Consider the following 17,281-nt stretch of genomic DNA (forward strand, 5'->3'; position numbering starts at 1 on the left):
TCATTAAAAAGGCTCTGCTTTTAATAGACAAAAACTGCATATGTTGACAGAGGGAAATTTTTGCAACAAAACAAAACATGTTTACAGAAAGTATGAATGTTGTTTCAGTGTATAAGGGTCTCATTTGGATCATATCAAATGCTTGCCAGGGATCAAAAGAAGTTCTTGGGAAAATCAATGTGAATAGAAGGGGACAAATAGAGGCAGACACAAAAGTGAATGAAGCATGTAATTCTTTGATATGTCTTTTTCTTCTTTTTTGAAAAAAATCTCTGGCTGTGAGTAGTGTACAATTAGGTGGAAAGTGACATAAGCATCTTGAGTCACAAGTTGTCCAACTCCCATTTTAAAGTAATACACATCTGGAACACCATCTAGCTGAACCTGTCTGGGCTCAGACATTAAGCAGAGTCAGTCCTGGTTAGTACTTTAATGGGGGGGGGAGTGTCAGGTAACACTATAGTGTAATTTGGACTGGGAAGATGGGAAAAATATGGAAGAAGGGAATGGCAAATCACTTCATACTGTTCCCAAGAAAGTGGGTTGAATTTGTCCATGAAATTCACAGGGATCAAGATGAATCCAAAGGAGCTCTGAACATTAATCAAGATTAAAATGAATTATTTTGGACGATCACAGCATTATTCAAAGCATTAAACAAGAGCCACGGTGATGCAGTGGTTAGAGTGCATTACTGCAGGCTACTTCTGCTGATCACTGGCTGCCAGGAATTTGACAGATCGAATCTCACTTGTCTCAAGGTTGACTCAGCCTTCCATTTCTGAGGTAGATAAAATGAGGATCCAAATTGTTGGGGAAAATATGCTGATTCTGTAAACTGCTTAGAGAGGCTGAAAACAGGGATGGGCTACTGCCCGGACAGTGGGTGGGGATGCAGTGGGGTAAAGAAAATGGAGCTCCACCCCAGAGCACCTAATTTGCATTGAAATATGTTGAAAGAAAATGCAGGGCGTCCTGCATAAGCCACGGTCACAGTGTGGTAGTAAAATTTTTGGTAGCCCTTCACTGGCTGTAAAGCATTATGAAGCAGTATATAAGTACTATTGCTGAACAGCATTAATCATTCTCAATTAACATTTACAGTGGCACTTCATCTTACGAACGCCTCTTCTAATGAACTTTTCGATATACGAACCCGGTGTTTAAGATTTTTTGCCTCTTCTTACGAACTATTTTCACCTTATGAACCCAAGCCGCTGCTGCTGGGATGAAGGGGTTTCTTTTCCCCCCTTTTTTTGAAGAAAGAAAAGGGAGGGGCGGCTTGGAGGGGGAAAGAGTTTGCATTTTAAAAAGTAGGAGAACAGCGTGCTTGCACAGGCACTGAAACGGTGTCTTTTGAAGAAAGAAAAGGGAGGGGCGCCCCCCTTGCCTTTCTTCCTTCCCACTCACCCTTTAGCCTAGCCTTGCTTCTTCCACCTGCCCCCTTTAGCTGCTCCTCCCTGCCCTCTGTTCGCCTCCCTTCTAAAGTTTGGGATTTTCCTGAAGGATTTGCACACATTATTTGCTTTTACATTGATTCCTATGGGAAACATTGTTTTGTCTTACGAACTTTTCACCTTACGAACCTCTTCCTGGAACCAATTAAGTTCGTATCATGAGGTACCACTGTACTAGATATTGGCCACCATAGGCAAAACATTCGTAATAAAAGTGCATAGTAAAAATGCCATGCAATTAAAGAAAACAATATGTATATGGAAGTCGGGGGAGTAGAAAGAATAAAAAAAATAGAAGTTCCCAATTTCCTTTGTAGCAAATATAATTACAAAAATATCTGTTGCTCTGTGATTACACATAAAAGGCTCACTTTCTTCTATTATCCAGGTTTTTTTTTTCTGATAATCAAAACCACATATCATAAGTGAACGTTTTTCTGTTTTATATAAAAAGTATATAAGCATTTTCCAGTTAACCATAACTGTAGATTCACACACACACCCCCACACACACACATCCACACACACACCCACACCCACACACACACACACACACAAGTTAATTTAGCTATCTCTGCAAGTTCTATCATCTTCACCATCCATTTCTCCAATGTGGATAGTGCAAACCCCTACTGTCTAAGATTTAGAATGTAAAAGTAAAGAAGTTTTCCCACCCTATTTCTTAATAAGCAATAAAAGTAAAGCATCTTATAAGAATGGTGTCACAAGTACTGCAAATTAATGGGTTAATTTTGAGCTTCATTCCATGGGAAAGGTCATAATACTGTGTGGAGAGTTTAATGAAAAACTATTTAGAATAGTAGCTTTAATGGTGGAAACAACTTTCCTGTTTGGAAAGTTACTAGCCAAGTATCATCAAACAAAAGCGAAATATATTTTTTTAAATTCTAATGTTAAAAAGTCAGGAAATTCAGGAGTTTACTCACTGTTTAATTGTGATATTCCAAACTCCTTCTCATCTTTCTCAGTAATTTACAGTCATTCAATAAATTGTTTTCTTTTCAGATTAAAGCAATTCCCTTGATAGTTTCCCTATGCTAATTTGTCCAGGCGTGATACAGTATATGAAAGAAAAAGTGCACAAGGACTCCTGAGCTTTTGCGCATGAACCCCATATGGATTACTATCCAATTCTTGCCAAATGTCATCACAATCAGAACAAAAAAAGAAAAAACAAAAATACAAGAGATGCTACTTTAAGTCTAAATGGATAAAAGTACTTTGCTAAGTTGTGTGTTTCTTCATTGCTAGGTAAGCCTCAAAAAGTAAAAATTGGCTGAATAAGAATACAAGACACAAATGTTCCTGCTATTGAGAGTTATTTCATTTCTAATTAAATAGTTTGGGATTTAATTTAGTAAAGTAGCAATTTCTTCTAAATGCCTACTGTATATAGATTGAAATAGTATGTAAATTGGCTTCTCCCTTTTGGAAATCAATGCTTGTTTATCTTAATTCCTCTACTTGATATACTGTAGCTTATAAGTTCTTTTAAATTAATTATGTAATACAGAAAAATTACAAATGGTTTGTAAAATAAAAAAACGATGATGATGATGATGATGATGATAATAATAATAATAATAATAATAATAATAAATTTGATTTGTATGCCACCCCTCTCTGATGACCCTTAAAGAAAACTTTAGAATTCGATCAGATACTGTACTGAATTCCCTCCACTCCTCTCTCCCTTCCTATATTATCTTTCTCAGATTACAAAAATATCTGAGACATTCCAGCATGCATAGTTGTTCATTGATTGATTTGATTGATTGATTGATTTATTCATTCATTCATTTTCCCGCCTTTATTACGATTGCACAAACCTATAGATCTAAATGATGAATGGAGTACATTATACTTAATGCTTAAACTACTTTCCAGACAGAATGACTAAATACATGGCATTGCTGCATTTTGGCTCAGAGACGCTATCTTTCAGAAAAGGATGTTCAACATAAACAACAGTAAGCAATTACTCTGTCAAAAATGAAGGATATCTCTTTTCTTGCAAGCCAGCTTGCTTTTTTCCCCTTGGAAAATTTTTCAGACTATTCACTAAACAATGTCAATAGGTTTAAATACAGACTTATTGATTGGTATTGCATTTTTGGAAAGAGCTCTCCAGGGTTCAGCTTTGCAGGATTCTAAAGCTTCCTTTTTTGTCAGTTCTTAAGGAATAGTGCTGGATTGCCTTCTTAGCAATCAGCAGCTAAAATACTGTAAATGCCTATGACAACATTCAGATATCTATTCTTGTTCTGGTCAGGTATGTTGCTCCCTACTATTGCTTTTAAGAAATGTTGTCTAATATGACTCCATCCAATCTCACCTGCAACATTTCCCCCCTCCAAATTTCCCTTGATGTAAGAAATATATATGATCCCTGCCCCCAAACCAGTTCTTATAGTTAAATGAAATATATTTGTATTTCAAATATATATCAGTTATAGACAGCTATGAAATACTTGATGCACATGAGAGAAAAGCAGTCTCTCCATGGATATGTTCAGCTGTTATTCAACTTTTCAACTTTACTTTCAAATGTGCACCAGAAGAATATCCTCAGTTGAGCACTGAGGCATAAAATGATCCCCTTCAGATGATCCTTTCACTCAATGACAGAGGGAAAATCAATGTCTGTATTATTTAGCAAAATATTTAAAAGTGTTGACTCAAAAACAGAGGTGTTGGTTGAGTTCATGACTTGGACTGGCAGAGCATTTAACTCGAAATACAGTGTTCCCTCGATTTTCGCAGGGGATGCGTTCCGAGACCGCCCGCGAAAGTCGAATTTCCGCGAAGTAGAGATGCGGAAGTAAATACACTATTTTTGGCTATGAACAGTATCACAAGCCTTCCCTTAGCACTTTAAACCCCTAAACTGCAATTTCTCATTCCCTTAGCAACCATTTAGATTATTACTCACCATGTTTATTTATTAAAGTTTATTAAAAAAAATATTTATTAAAGGTGGACGAAAGTTTGGCGATGACGTATGACGTCATCGGGCGGGAAAAACCGTGGTATAGGGAAAAAACCCACAAAGTATTTTTTAATTAATATTTTTGAAAAACCGTGGTATAGCCGTTTCGCGAAGTTCGAACCCGCGAAAATCGAGGGACCACTGTATTTATTTTGCTTGATTGAAAAAAAAAGTAAAAAACAACAACGAGAGTACTAGGATTCCCACTGATTATTTTTCCCCTGAGATTTCTAGGGGTGAAATTTCTATACTGTTAATGAAAATTGTATTATTATTACTAAGCCATGAGATATTACAGGTTCTACAATTGAATGACAGGCATAAAGAGTCCTCGGAGAGGGGCGGCATACAAATCTAAATAATAAATAAATAAATAAATTAAATAAATAAATAAATATTGTGGTGCAGCTCTATGTATATAGATAATCCAAGGACCTGTTTTCAATTAAACTGACCTCTATGTGATTCAATAATAATTGACAGCTTTGAACACTTGTTGCTGGGAAAATAGGAAACATGTATGATTTGGGAAAACATTGCAAATGCTTCCAAATGCCAGGGATGTCACTTTTATCTACTCTAAGGCCATACAGGTAGATTGATTCCAGGTTAGAAAAAATATATATAATTGTAGCCATGGCTCATTTCATAATACTGACTTTATGGAAGAAATGAAGGTCTGAATCTAGAAATCCAAATGTCTAAATAATGGTGCTCTTAATCCTCTTTCCTCCATAACTGAAGCGCCCACATCCTCCCACTAAAGTGGTTCTCACATACGTGTATATGGGTAGATAAATATATGGATGGATAATAAATGAGACAACTTTCAATGAATGATCAGATCTGCATTTAACTCTAGTATTGTGTTCCTCTATTAAGAGACCCATTTATCTACCAGGATAGGTGCTTTATTATAAACCTACATATATGCTTGGAGATATCAGTCAGGAAGAAAAAACATTTTAATTAACCTGAGAATCAAAGCATTGTGGATTAGTTGTGATGTGTAGTTGAAAGCCAAGTGAGATTAGAATGGTGTGAAAACCAGAGCCATCAAGAAGTACATTTTCCTGGTAAAATTGCTTTATAAAACTTTAAATCGAGGTGGAGGCTATTTAATATATTTTTAAAACAGGGGAGGTTTAATGCATGGAAGTCTCTCACAGAATTAATAATTATAAAACTTTAAATCGAGGTGGAGGCTATTTAATATATTTTTAAAACAGGGGAGGTTTAATGCATGGAAGTCTCTCACAGAATTAATAAACTTTAGTGCTTATTTTTGCTTTATATATGATTACTCCCAACATATACTAAAATAAACAAAACAAAATAGAAAATTTCATTTTCTTTTATCCACGTCCTGGCAGGAATAACCTGTTAAGAATCCAGAACGGTTTACACTGCATTCTACCTCTTTTTCAAACTCCATATTTTTCTTTCTTTTTCTAGCATTCTACTTCTTTTTCTTTCATTCAGACATCTCCTTCTGGTATTCTGTTCTCTTTTCTATTAACACATATAACCATAAGTGAAAACAGAATGGAATTTCTTTTCAGGGGCATGATCTCCATTCTATCAAAGGACTTCTGAAGTTAGGATGAGGGTCATACAAAATTTGGACCGGAGCTGTTTCTGATTCAAGGCTCATAGACTACACACGTCTGGTTGCATAGCTCTTTTCTGCCAAATCTTTGCCAGCATTCATATACTTCAGTTAGATCTGCTGAAGAATGTAGAAACAGAGATATTCATGTACTTAAGAATTGCCAGCCACAACCACAACATATTGAGGAATATTATTAAAATGCAAATGAAGGATGGAAATAGGAAAGAGGAAAATGTTAAATTTGTTCATCAGTGACTGGTCTTCAACCTAGAAGAACTTACCCACTTATATATTTCAGCATTTTCTGAAGACAATTTTTTCATTTACTTGTAATGTTTTTATCCCACCTTTGCTTCTTAAAAACTAAGGCAAAGGAGGAATATTACTCCATCTAAGTGACTGCTTGATACAAATTAGCACACAAACATGTTTAAGCTTGTTTATTTGTTTTATTGATAGTTTATCTTCCTTTCCTTCCAGATTTTTAAAATAGTATATAATGTTCTTCTAATTTTATCTTTATAACAACAATTCTACAAAATGCTGGGAAATTGTTATCCAGCCTAATGTGGTTGAAAATGGATGTGAATCTCCTTCTCCCACTCAATCCATAACTTAATATTTACGCTTACTGACTCATGTTCAACTAATTGACTAAGTATAAAATTAATGTTGTCTCATAAGAACTACATAGACTTTTCTCAGAACTATCTGGAGGATTAAACTGGTCCTTCAGGTGTTCCAAGAGTGCAGCCATTTCTACTATAATCTATCTACTTTCTTCAGGTCATGATCTTCTCTTTTTTCCCCTGATAACATAGATTTCCCAAGAAACAAGCAGTGAAGGGCCACTCATCGTGGGCCTTCAGTTGCACGCACCCCCTTCGGCCTTTGGTCACATGCATCCCTATCCGCACAAGATTTGGCTTCTGTGCATGTGTAGCACACCAAACCTCGTGCAAGGATGCACGTGAGGGAAATTTTGGCTATTTTTGTCTATATTTTTGCTTCTATGCATGTGCAGAAACAAAACATTGGCAAAAATAGCTGAAATATTGCTCTCGCGCATGTCCTTGTGTGAGATTTGGCTTGTTGCATCTGTGCAGAAGACAAATCTCATGCGGGGGCACGTCCAGTTGTGTAATTTGAGAGGGGATCCAAGCTTTATTTAGGCATCACTCTTTATTTATCAGATTTAAGGCAGAAATTTTATTTATTTTATTTTTATTGATTGAGTTTGTCCAATACACAATGAGGGTTTTAGTGGGTATACACATAGTAAAATACATGATGAAGGTTATAGAGGAGATACTCATAGTAAAATATATCTAAGAAATAATAGAAAAGAAGATATAGTAATAGAACATATCAACGAAAGAATAGAAGAAGAGATGTAGGAATAGAAGAAAGGTATAGGAGATATAGGAGAGCAATAGGACAGGGGACGGAAGACACTCTAGTTCACTTGTACTCGCCCCTTACTGACCTCTTAGGAATCTGAATAGGTCAATCGTAGATAATCTAAGGGTAAAGTGTTGAGGGTTTGGGGATGACACTATGGAATCCAGTAATAAGTTCCATGCTTCGACAACTCGGTTACTGAAGTCATATTTTTTACAGTCAAGTTTGGAGCGGTTAATATTAAGTTTAAATCTGTTGTGTGCTCTTGTGTTGTTGTGGTTGAAGCTGAAGTAGTCACTGACAGGCAGGACGTTGCAGCATATGATCTTTTGGGCAGTACTTAGATCATGTTTAAGGCATTTTAGTTCTAAGCTTTCTAGGCCCAGGATTCAAAGTCTAGTCTCATAGGATATTCTATTTCGAGTGGAGGAGTGAAGGGCTCTTCTGGTGAAGTATCTTTGGACATTTTCAAGGGTGTTAATGTCTGAGATGTGATATGGGTTCCAAACAGATGAGCTGTATTCGAGGATGGGTCTGGCAAAAGTTTTGTAAGCTCTGGTAAGTAGTGAGACATTTTGTTCTCCTTTCTATTCCTTGCAATATAATTAGAAGAATGAAATACAAAGTATCTTGGGAGAGTTCTCTAAGATTCAGGCTACTGAATTCTGGAATATTTAAAATGAAACAAAGTCATATATGTGTGAAAAAGAAAATTCCTGGCCAAGTGAAAACCCTGAGAAAGACAGGAAATATTCAGAATGAATCCTGAATGCAATAAATGTTCTCATTATTCTTATTAGAAATATTAAGGTTATGCAATCAGCATTAATTCAATTCAGTTTTTCAGTTCAGAACATTGATATAATCTAATTTCATGATTCAAAAACAATTTGGAAAAGTAAGCTGATTCAATTTTCCATTAATTTAGAAAAGATGGTGTTGTGCATGCACAAAAGTCTCCTAGATCTTTAGTAATTGATTCTGTTACATCCTAGTCATTGGATGATTCAGTACAACTTTTTAATTTATTCAAAACTTTCATGTGGATATGTTTCAAACCAGTTTCTAATTGAATCTCCAAGCTGAATCTGGCCATAGCCTGAAGAAACAATAAATCTAACATTGGATTACTTATGGATCATTTGCCATATATAAATAAAAAGTTGAGGATGACAGAACATCGTCTTTCATTTTCTGCCTCAGATAAAATTATAATTACTATATCACCCAGGGGAATTCATTCCAAACTGCTTTTCTAAATGTCTATAGAGTTTCTCAGTCATGCAGATCAAGATTGTTGCAGAGGTGCTTTTTCCAAAAGCAGAACAGAAGAAGCTTCTTGGATGAGAAGCAAAATGACTTCAAGGGAAAACCAAGAAAGTCCAGTTGCCTTTCAACAATACATCTTTGGGTCACCCAAAGGAAGTAGCCATGCTAATTTGTGGAACCCCTTCAACACATCTTTGTCACGAATGAAACGTTTGCTCCATTTAGGAGCAGTAATGGACATTGTAGTATGAAAGGTTTACCTCTCCAAGGAGCAACAGATGAGCCTAAAGGACTCGGCAAGTCATGTCACAAGAGAATGAACTCTCACAGTTCCAGGGCAAGATAGTTTCCTGTATTTCCATTGTGCCTTGGGCATGCCTGCATGCCAGATCCCTACATTATCATTATCATCTAGAGGTGGTTTCTTCCCGGTTCACACCAGTTTTATAGAACTGGTAGTAAACTGGTGGTGATGCCACAGAGCAGTTCTGTCGGTGCCGGTCCATGGACACTGCCATTTGGAGGGGGGGGGGGGGCAGGAGGTTTGAAACTTTAAAAAAAATGCTAGGTTTTGCCTCTGTGCATGCACAGCTGAGTTTTTTGCACTGTGTATGCACCACCAACTTGTTTTCTGCTGGGGTTTTTTTGCTTATTTTTTGGCAGTGTGCAGGCACATGTGCAGCCATGTGCACAGGAGGAAGCGAACCAGTGGCATGGTAAATTTGTTTCTATATTCTAATGTTTATATGTATTTAAATCAATTCTGTCCAAAAAGTATCCTTATTTCATTTACTTTTCAAAGTTTTTAAATAGCCACCATGAATTTGGCAAAGTTCTCAGTGGCCAAGAAATGGGCATGGCTTTCAATTCCACTTTCCTTTTTATTTTCTCTATGGTTCCCACTTGGCTAGATAGCTGCTTTCCAAATTTCCTGTCCTTTTGTTCCACCCCTCCCAGGAAATCTAACAGTGTCTCCCCCTCCAGGGTGGTTCTGACCTAGTTCTGAACAAACCAGGTTCCCCCAAGCGGCGTAGGTATCAGGATTTTCCGTGGAGCACGGGGAAATCCATGTCACCGTGGTGTTTGCCCACGCCCCTCTCCTTAAAAAGCTGCTTAAATACATTGCTCCATGATGCCCTGCAAACTGTGTGTTCATTATTTAAATGGATGGTATTTTTTTAAAAAAAATGAAAACAGCTTTGGATAATTCAGAAGAGCCATCTAATAATGATTAAACATAAAAGAAATGAATCGGTATTTCAAAATCAAACCACAATTAAAGATCCTTATGTAAGAAATATTGTATTACATGTAAGACAGAGTGTACATTAATATTACAAAAAGGATCAGTGTTATTCTAATTTGACTTTCTTGGCTGATGTGTTTCTTCTCTCTTGCATTTTCCACTAGGCACAGTCAGCATTTGATTGCTTTCCAAACATATGGGAGCCCGCAGAAACAATAAATAAGTAGAAGGAAATCCAATTTAGCGAAATGCATATTATGCACATTTTTCTTAGGGTTGTTTGGTAAATATTTATAAGCACTCGAGGTATTTGAAGTGTGCAGTTCTTTGAAAACTGGCACTGGAACTAAGGCCCGTTTTCTCTGGGTCTGTGTCAAATAATTTGCTTTCTTGTTTCTCACTCTCTCTTTATTGGATCTGAATTAGAAGGCTGACACCGTAGTTTCACGCATTTTGAAGCCCAATAGATTTTTAATGAATGAAAATGCGGGTATAAAAATTGATCTCAAACTTAACAATTTGAATCTATGGTGGTGGAGGCGGTTAGAAATACTCAAGACAGTAACTGCAAATGTGCAATTAACCCCCCCTTCTGAAATCACATCTGGTATGCATACAATTCATGCCAAAGAAATGAGACATTGATCCCATTATCATGATTGCCAGCTTGACATTTTTGTCCCACTTGAGAATGGCCTTATGTAAATATTACAAAGATTGCTATGGTATGGCATTTTTTTACAACCAGTTCTGTGTGGTGTGGCTTGGTCGGCATGGCAGGGGGAAGGATACTGCAAAATCTCCATTCCCACCCTACTTTGGAGCCCTCTAGAGGTGATATTTGCTGGTTCTCCGAACTATTCAAAATGTCCACTAGAACCTCCAGAAAATAACTGAAAATAACATTTCGGAATTTGCTGGATTTCACCCCGCTTAGTGGATATTTGGAATGAAAGATAGATAAATAGATAATTCCAGTGTCAGCAAGCAATTAGGTCTATTTTATATAGGACAGGGAATAAATTGGGACCTTTTTTCTTTTTTGAGGCTATGATATATTTATCAGCTTTAAAGCACAGACTCAGTCTTGAAAATCAATGAGAATTTATCAAGTCCCTTGGGAGCTGGATGGCACACAAATCCGAATAAATAAATAGATAGATAGATAGATAGATAGATAGATAGATAGATAGATAGATAGATAGATAGATAGATAGATAGATAGATTTTTTGGCTGCGGCCAAAAATAAATCTCAGACAGAACTCTTTCCCTCTACTTTGTTCCTAAACTACAAGTGGAAGGGCTGAAAGAAGATAATTAGAATGCCCAAACCATAGTCCAGCAGGACTTTTAAAATATTTTAAAAGTTATTGGTCTCTTAGTGTTTTTCTGATCTTGTATACTGTACTGCAAGCATTTCATTATCAGGTTAAGTAATATATTTAGTGCATGGAGGAGTGAACTTTGCTGTGTGTTTAACTATGGTGGGTTACCCAGCCACTCTTGGTTAGGGTGTGGTTTCTTTCTGGATGGGTCCTTGGTCGTGGTATTGTTTTTTTCCCCAAGCTGTTTTCTGCTTATCAGGAAGAAATTATTTAAAATTAAAATTATTTTTTTAAACCACCAGTGTATCACCAATTAAAAATTTCTATTACTATCACATATGTGATACTCCGAGTCTGTGGAGAGGGGCATCATACCAATCTAATAAATTATTATTATTATTATTATTATTATTATTATTATTATTATTATTATTATTATTACTACTTCTGGATTGAAAGGATTAGCTGATGACACCACCATTGTCCATGGTACACCTGAGGGGACTCCTTTCCTGTCCCTGTTATGCTTTTCCACCCAAGTTGTACCTATTTATCTATTTGCATGCTTTCAAACTGCTAGTTGACAAGATGTTAATACACTACTGATTGATTGATTGATTGATTGATTGATATTTCATATTTCTTAACCACCCATCTCCTGAGGTAAGTAAAGCCAAAGTAGAGGGTGCACAGTTTAACAGTATAAGTAATTTAGATTTATTTTATATCCTGCAAGTCAACCAGTTTCTGAGTCTTATGGAAATATCTTTGTTGTATTTTAGAAGAGAGCAGTTGTTAAGAAGAGAGGCACCTCCCCCCCAAGTGTTTCTGAATCTCTCTCTCTCTCTCTTTCTCTCTCCCTACCTACCTACCTACCAACTACCTACCTACCTACCTATCTACCTACCTACCTACCTACCTACCTACCTATCTATCTATCTATCTATCTAATTTCTAGGCCATTTTTCTCCAGGGAACTCAGGGTGGCTTACAAGATAAAATAAATACAAAAATATATCTTAAAATAACAACATTTAAACTCATTCATCCTAACTCATCCCAGTCACAATCATACTGCCAGCCAGAGCAGAATGTCAGCATTCAATGGTCCCAGGCCTGCCGGCAAAGCTGTGTTTTTAAAACCTTTCGAAAGGCCTTGTGAGTGAAGGCAGTGTGAATCTCCGATGGGAGTTGGTTCTACAGGACTGGAGCTGCTACAGAGAAGGCCCTTCCCCTCAGCCCTACCATGTGGCATTGCTTGGCTGACGGGACCTGGAGAAGACTGACTCTATGGGTTCTAACCGTCTTGTATTCACAGGAGAAAAAAAAAAGATTGATATAAAGGAAGTTTTTACAGTACAAATAAAAGAGGCTAAACTCACTGTTCCCTACATCAAAACCTCATGCCATTAGTTTTAAAAACCTGTTCAGATATTGCATTTGATTTGGTCCTAGGATTTTGTAAGGATTTTGAAATTCATTGCACACTGTCTTGCTACTGTGATAATGAAAATTCTGCAAATATGCTTTTCTCGTTTTTTGCTTTATTTCATCTTTTCTTTTGATAAAGCTTCCCTTCCCTTCAAAGTGCTCGCTGCATTGCCCAAATGCTGATATCCCTATGTATCCATTCTTTGATTTCCATTATACTCTCTATTCTTCTTTGTGGGATAATCCCCATAAGAACTGTGTGTTTTTCTTCTGAATAACTGAATATAGCCATCATAACTGGGAGAGCTGTTTCATTTTTGCATCCATTACCTTCTTTTACAATAAAGCAGCGACTTTAAAAAATTGAACTGTTTGTCTATTGGATACAACTTTTTTCTTTAATAATCCCAATACATAATATGGTGAGATTAAAAAGAAAGATAAAGTCATGCAAGGGTTCGTGAAGGCAATCACTTTAAGTAGTGACTTTAAACTTCAGGAATTGTTTACATAAATTGCAAATAAAATTCCAAGCATCCTTACCAGGCTTTAGAATTTCACATCACTGGATTACAACATAGTTATCCTTGGAATATTTGCTAAAATTTGCTATGTCTGGAAAATGATGCCTTAGTTGATATTTTCCCTAATATTCATAGAAGGCTTTTCTCCACAAAAAACATTTTAATACATCATTCCATTATTTCCCATCTAAGACTATGATGGCGAAACCTGTGGCATACATGCTACAGGTGGCATGCAGAGCCATATCTTCTGGCATGCAAGAAGTTGCCCTAGCTCAGCTCCAGCATACATGTGCGTGCCAGCCAACTAATTTTTGGCTCACATGGAGGCTCTGGGAGAGCAGTTTCAACCTCTGGAGGGCCTCCAGAGAGGCAGTAGAGGAGCCTGGGGAGGGTGAAAAACGACTCTACTGGTCCCACTGGAAGTCAGGAAATGACTGTTTCCAGCCTCCAGAAGGCCTCCAGAAGGCCTCAGGGGAGACATGGAAGGCCGTTTTCACCCCCCCCCCGAGGCTCCAGGGAAGTCTTTGGAGCCTGGGGAGGGTGAAAAACAGGCCTACTTGAATCACCTGAACTGAGAAAACGTGCAATTTCTCGCCTCCAGAGGGCTTCTGGGCAACAGGGGATAGTGTATCCCAGGCTCCAGGGAAGCCTCTGGAGTCTGGGGATAGTGAAAAATGGGCCTACAAGGCCCACCGGAAGTTGGGAAACAGGTTGTTTCTGGTCTCCACAATGCCTCCGGGGGGCAGTGCAGGGATGTCACATGTCCATGCGCCGAGAGGTGGATGCATGGGGGGGGGCATTGAATTATGAGTATGGGCATGCATGCAGTATCCGAGGGAAAAAAGGTTCACCATCACTGATCTAAGATGTTAATATACAAGAGCATTTAAAAAAATATATTGGTACAGATTGGTTTTTTATTTCATTTTAATGAACTCTGATACGAACTTTTCATATTTTATTTTTCATGGCAGGGTAACAGCATATTTGACAGGAACAAGTCAAAAGATGAAATGATAATAATAACAATAATAATAATAATAATAATAATAATAATAATTTATTAGATTTGTATGCCGCCCCTCTCCGCAGACTCGGGGTGGCATACATATTTTTTCAGCTTGAAGTTTCAGGAGTGGAAAAAGTTATATAAAGTTCTGTTTGTCATTAAGGTTTTGGTATCTGCTTGTGGTGGTGGGAGTGTGTAGAGAAAGCATAGAGAAACATAGGTATCATGCATTTTCAAAGCTTTCAAACCTCCAAAGGTTGTATCCAACACTCTTGGTTTATGCAGGAAAGGTTTATAATTGCCCACTGCATTTGTCTGCAGTTTCCTGTAGTTCTGGAATCCCTCCAAATGTCTTCTAGTCTGCAGTAGAAGCTTAGGGACTGCAGCGGAGGGATTTGCCCATTGCACTCAGTACAACACATGCTTACACACAAGTCTATCACAGCCTTCAAGTTTGTAGCCATTGTAAAGAAGCCAGTTTCATGCTGCAATTGTTAAAACACTGTTTGTCTCTGTTTTACTAGAATGATTATAGAAAGTTATCTATGCAATGCAAGGACTTTGTTGTGGGCGTCCTGGATCTCTGCAGAGACACAGAAGAAGTGGAGGCTATTCTGAATGGTGACGCGAGTGTAGAAACATGGCCTGAACATCCCCGTCCAAGTTTGAGCAGAATCAAGCTATCCATTAAATATGAAGTCAAAAAGGTGAGTACTCTCTTGCCTGTTTCCTTGTTGCATGTTGAGAGTCAGATTTAAAAAATTGGATTTCTTCGTGGATCACCTGCTCAAAAGCTTGCATGTAGACAAAACTCATAGAGCTTAAAGAGAGTAAGGGTGAAGGATGGCAGCAATAGCAAGACAGGAAGAGACTGTGGGTTGTAGTGAAAGATGGTGATGCTTAACTGTGGAACCTACTTTGAAAATAGTTCAGTGACTCAAGTCCTAAAGGACTGAATCAGCATGACATTTTAGGAATAGATGCATTTTACAAACTCTCCCTAGACTTTTCTTGAAATAAGGCTTAGTTGATAAGGCAAGAAAGAATCTATAGATAAATCTGTGAAGCGTTTTTATAGAACTCCTGGTGATTCTTGTGAATTTCTATTAAGCTCCAGTAATCCATTCAACTTAGACTGAAAAGAAAACAGCGCTGAGCTGTAAAATAGAGTTGTTTACTGTGTGGAAAAAAATATTGATAGTATTCTAATACAGTATGACTTTACATTTGCTGGGAAAAATATTATTCCTGTCTGTATGTTAAAGACCTAGAAGAGAATAGCATATATTCAAAAACTACTTCAATTGGAAGTAATGCTAATCAGTAGCCTACAGCCTGAAATCTCCAAATAAGTTTGACTAATAACTGTTCAGGATAATAGAAGTTGTAATCAAACCCATTTGGAAATTGCTGGGATGGGTTGACATTGCCCAGAGGGATTTTTTTAAAACCAACTTTGTTTATTATAGAAGTTTACGTTCTACTTTTTTCTTTGATGATATTTAGGCTCTGAAATAGAGAGGTGGTTTTTGGTATTTTTATATTAGAGTGTGTCTTTCTTTTATTTTCTGCCATCACACATCAACAAGTATACCTCTATATAAAGGAAGAACACAGTCTTTGTCTATCTCATCTCATAAATAAGTCTCTAGGGCCCAGTGCAGCACAAAAGCAGTGGATCTTGATTAAAATAGACAGGCTCAGAATAGCTCTTCAGAGACTCAAACAGAAAACTATAACACCATCATTGAAAATATTCATTAGAACAGGAAAGCTGGAGAGCCTTCCCCCACTTCATCAACTATGGCCAAATAAGCTAGCTATCATTGTCTTTCTCATTTCTGATAAATGTTGACCAAATCCATATCTCCTGGTCCTGGATTAATGTGCAAATTTATCTATACCAGCTTTTTCCTTTTCATTTCCAGAATATTCTGTGCCAGAATATTCTGTGCCTTTTCTTTTCTGCTTAAAAAAAAAAAAACATGATTGGATTGGAGTATCATTAAGTGTTGTACCTCACGATTCTTGACAAATATATCTTTTTTTTTAATGTACCCTGAGTGGATATGCACCAAAGACAAATTCCTTGTGTGTCCAATCACACTTAGCCAATAAAATTCTATTCTATTCTATTAAATGATTTTTGAACTGTGGATTTCAATATTTTAAAATGTATAATTAATTGGGGATTTTCATAGCGAAAACTTTAAAAGGAAAACAAATGAGGACAGAAATAATCCTAAATGGTTTTATGACTAAATAGAATAGAAATTCAGAGATTTACCTTGGGCTGAATAGTCTCTAATTGGGGGAAAATGCTGGAGATTATGAATGGAGTGGTGATGCTTATGGGAGCTAGGTGTCCTCACTATTATAGTTCCTAATCATTAGGAATAGAATAGAATAGAATACTTTATTGGCCAATTATGATTGGACACAAAAGGAATTTGTCTAGGTGATTTGTTTTTCAATGTGGCTTCTAAATGTAACAAAATTATGGACTAGAAAGAAAGAACAAAAGTCTGAACTTTTAGTCCACATACCTATGCTTTAGTCCATAAACTGTTGGAAATGCAAATCCCTTTCTAATTTAAGTCAAGCTGTGGCAAATAATTTCCTCTGCTGGAAAATGATGATAGGAAAGAAGGGAAAAGATGACAATAATAATATTACATTCAATAATTAGGTCGAGCTCAATGAGGTTTTCCATATCATAGATGACTATAATGGGGCTTTAGGTTACCTACTGTGTGAAATCTATTGTGGTTCATAAACCACGGTTTGGCCTTAGGCTGTTTATGGCCTTTTTAAAGCAAAAACAGGTGTTCTATAGTCAGAGTTAGGGAGAGAGCTCAGGGGAAAATAGTATACAAGAGCCACGGTGGCACAGTGGTTAGAATACAGTACTGCAGGCTACTTCTGCTGACCCCTGGCTTTCTGCAATTTGGCAGTTCAAATCTCACCAGGTTCAAGGTTGATTTAGCCTTCCA

General features: G+C 37.0%; 1 protein-coding gene across 1 annotated transcript in view; it reads left to right on the plus strand.

Moving 5' to 3' along the window:
- The window catches only part of TRPC7 (transient receptor potential cation channel subfamily C member 7), a 156,780-nt gene that overhangs the window by 41,333 nt on the left and 98,166 nt on the right, over nt 1-17,281 (plus strand). Inside the window, exon 3 of the mRNA XM_070735860.1 lies at nt 14,813-14,995. Coding sequence (XP_070591961.1) covers nt 14,813-14,995 — 183 coding nt within the window. The remainder of the gene's footprint in view (nt 1-14,812; nt 14,996-17,281) is intronic.

Source organism: Erythrolamprus reginae, chromosome 2 (genome assembly GCF_031021105.1).
Source record: "Erythrolamprus reginae isolate rEryReg1 chromosome 2, rEryReg1.hap1, whole genome shotgun sequence".
Lineage (NCBI taxonomy): Eukaryota > Metazoa > Chordata > Lepidosauria > Squamata > Dipsadidae > Erythrolamprus > Erythrolamprus reginae.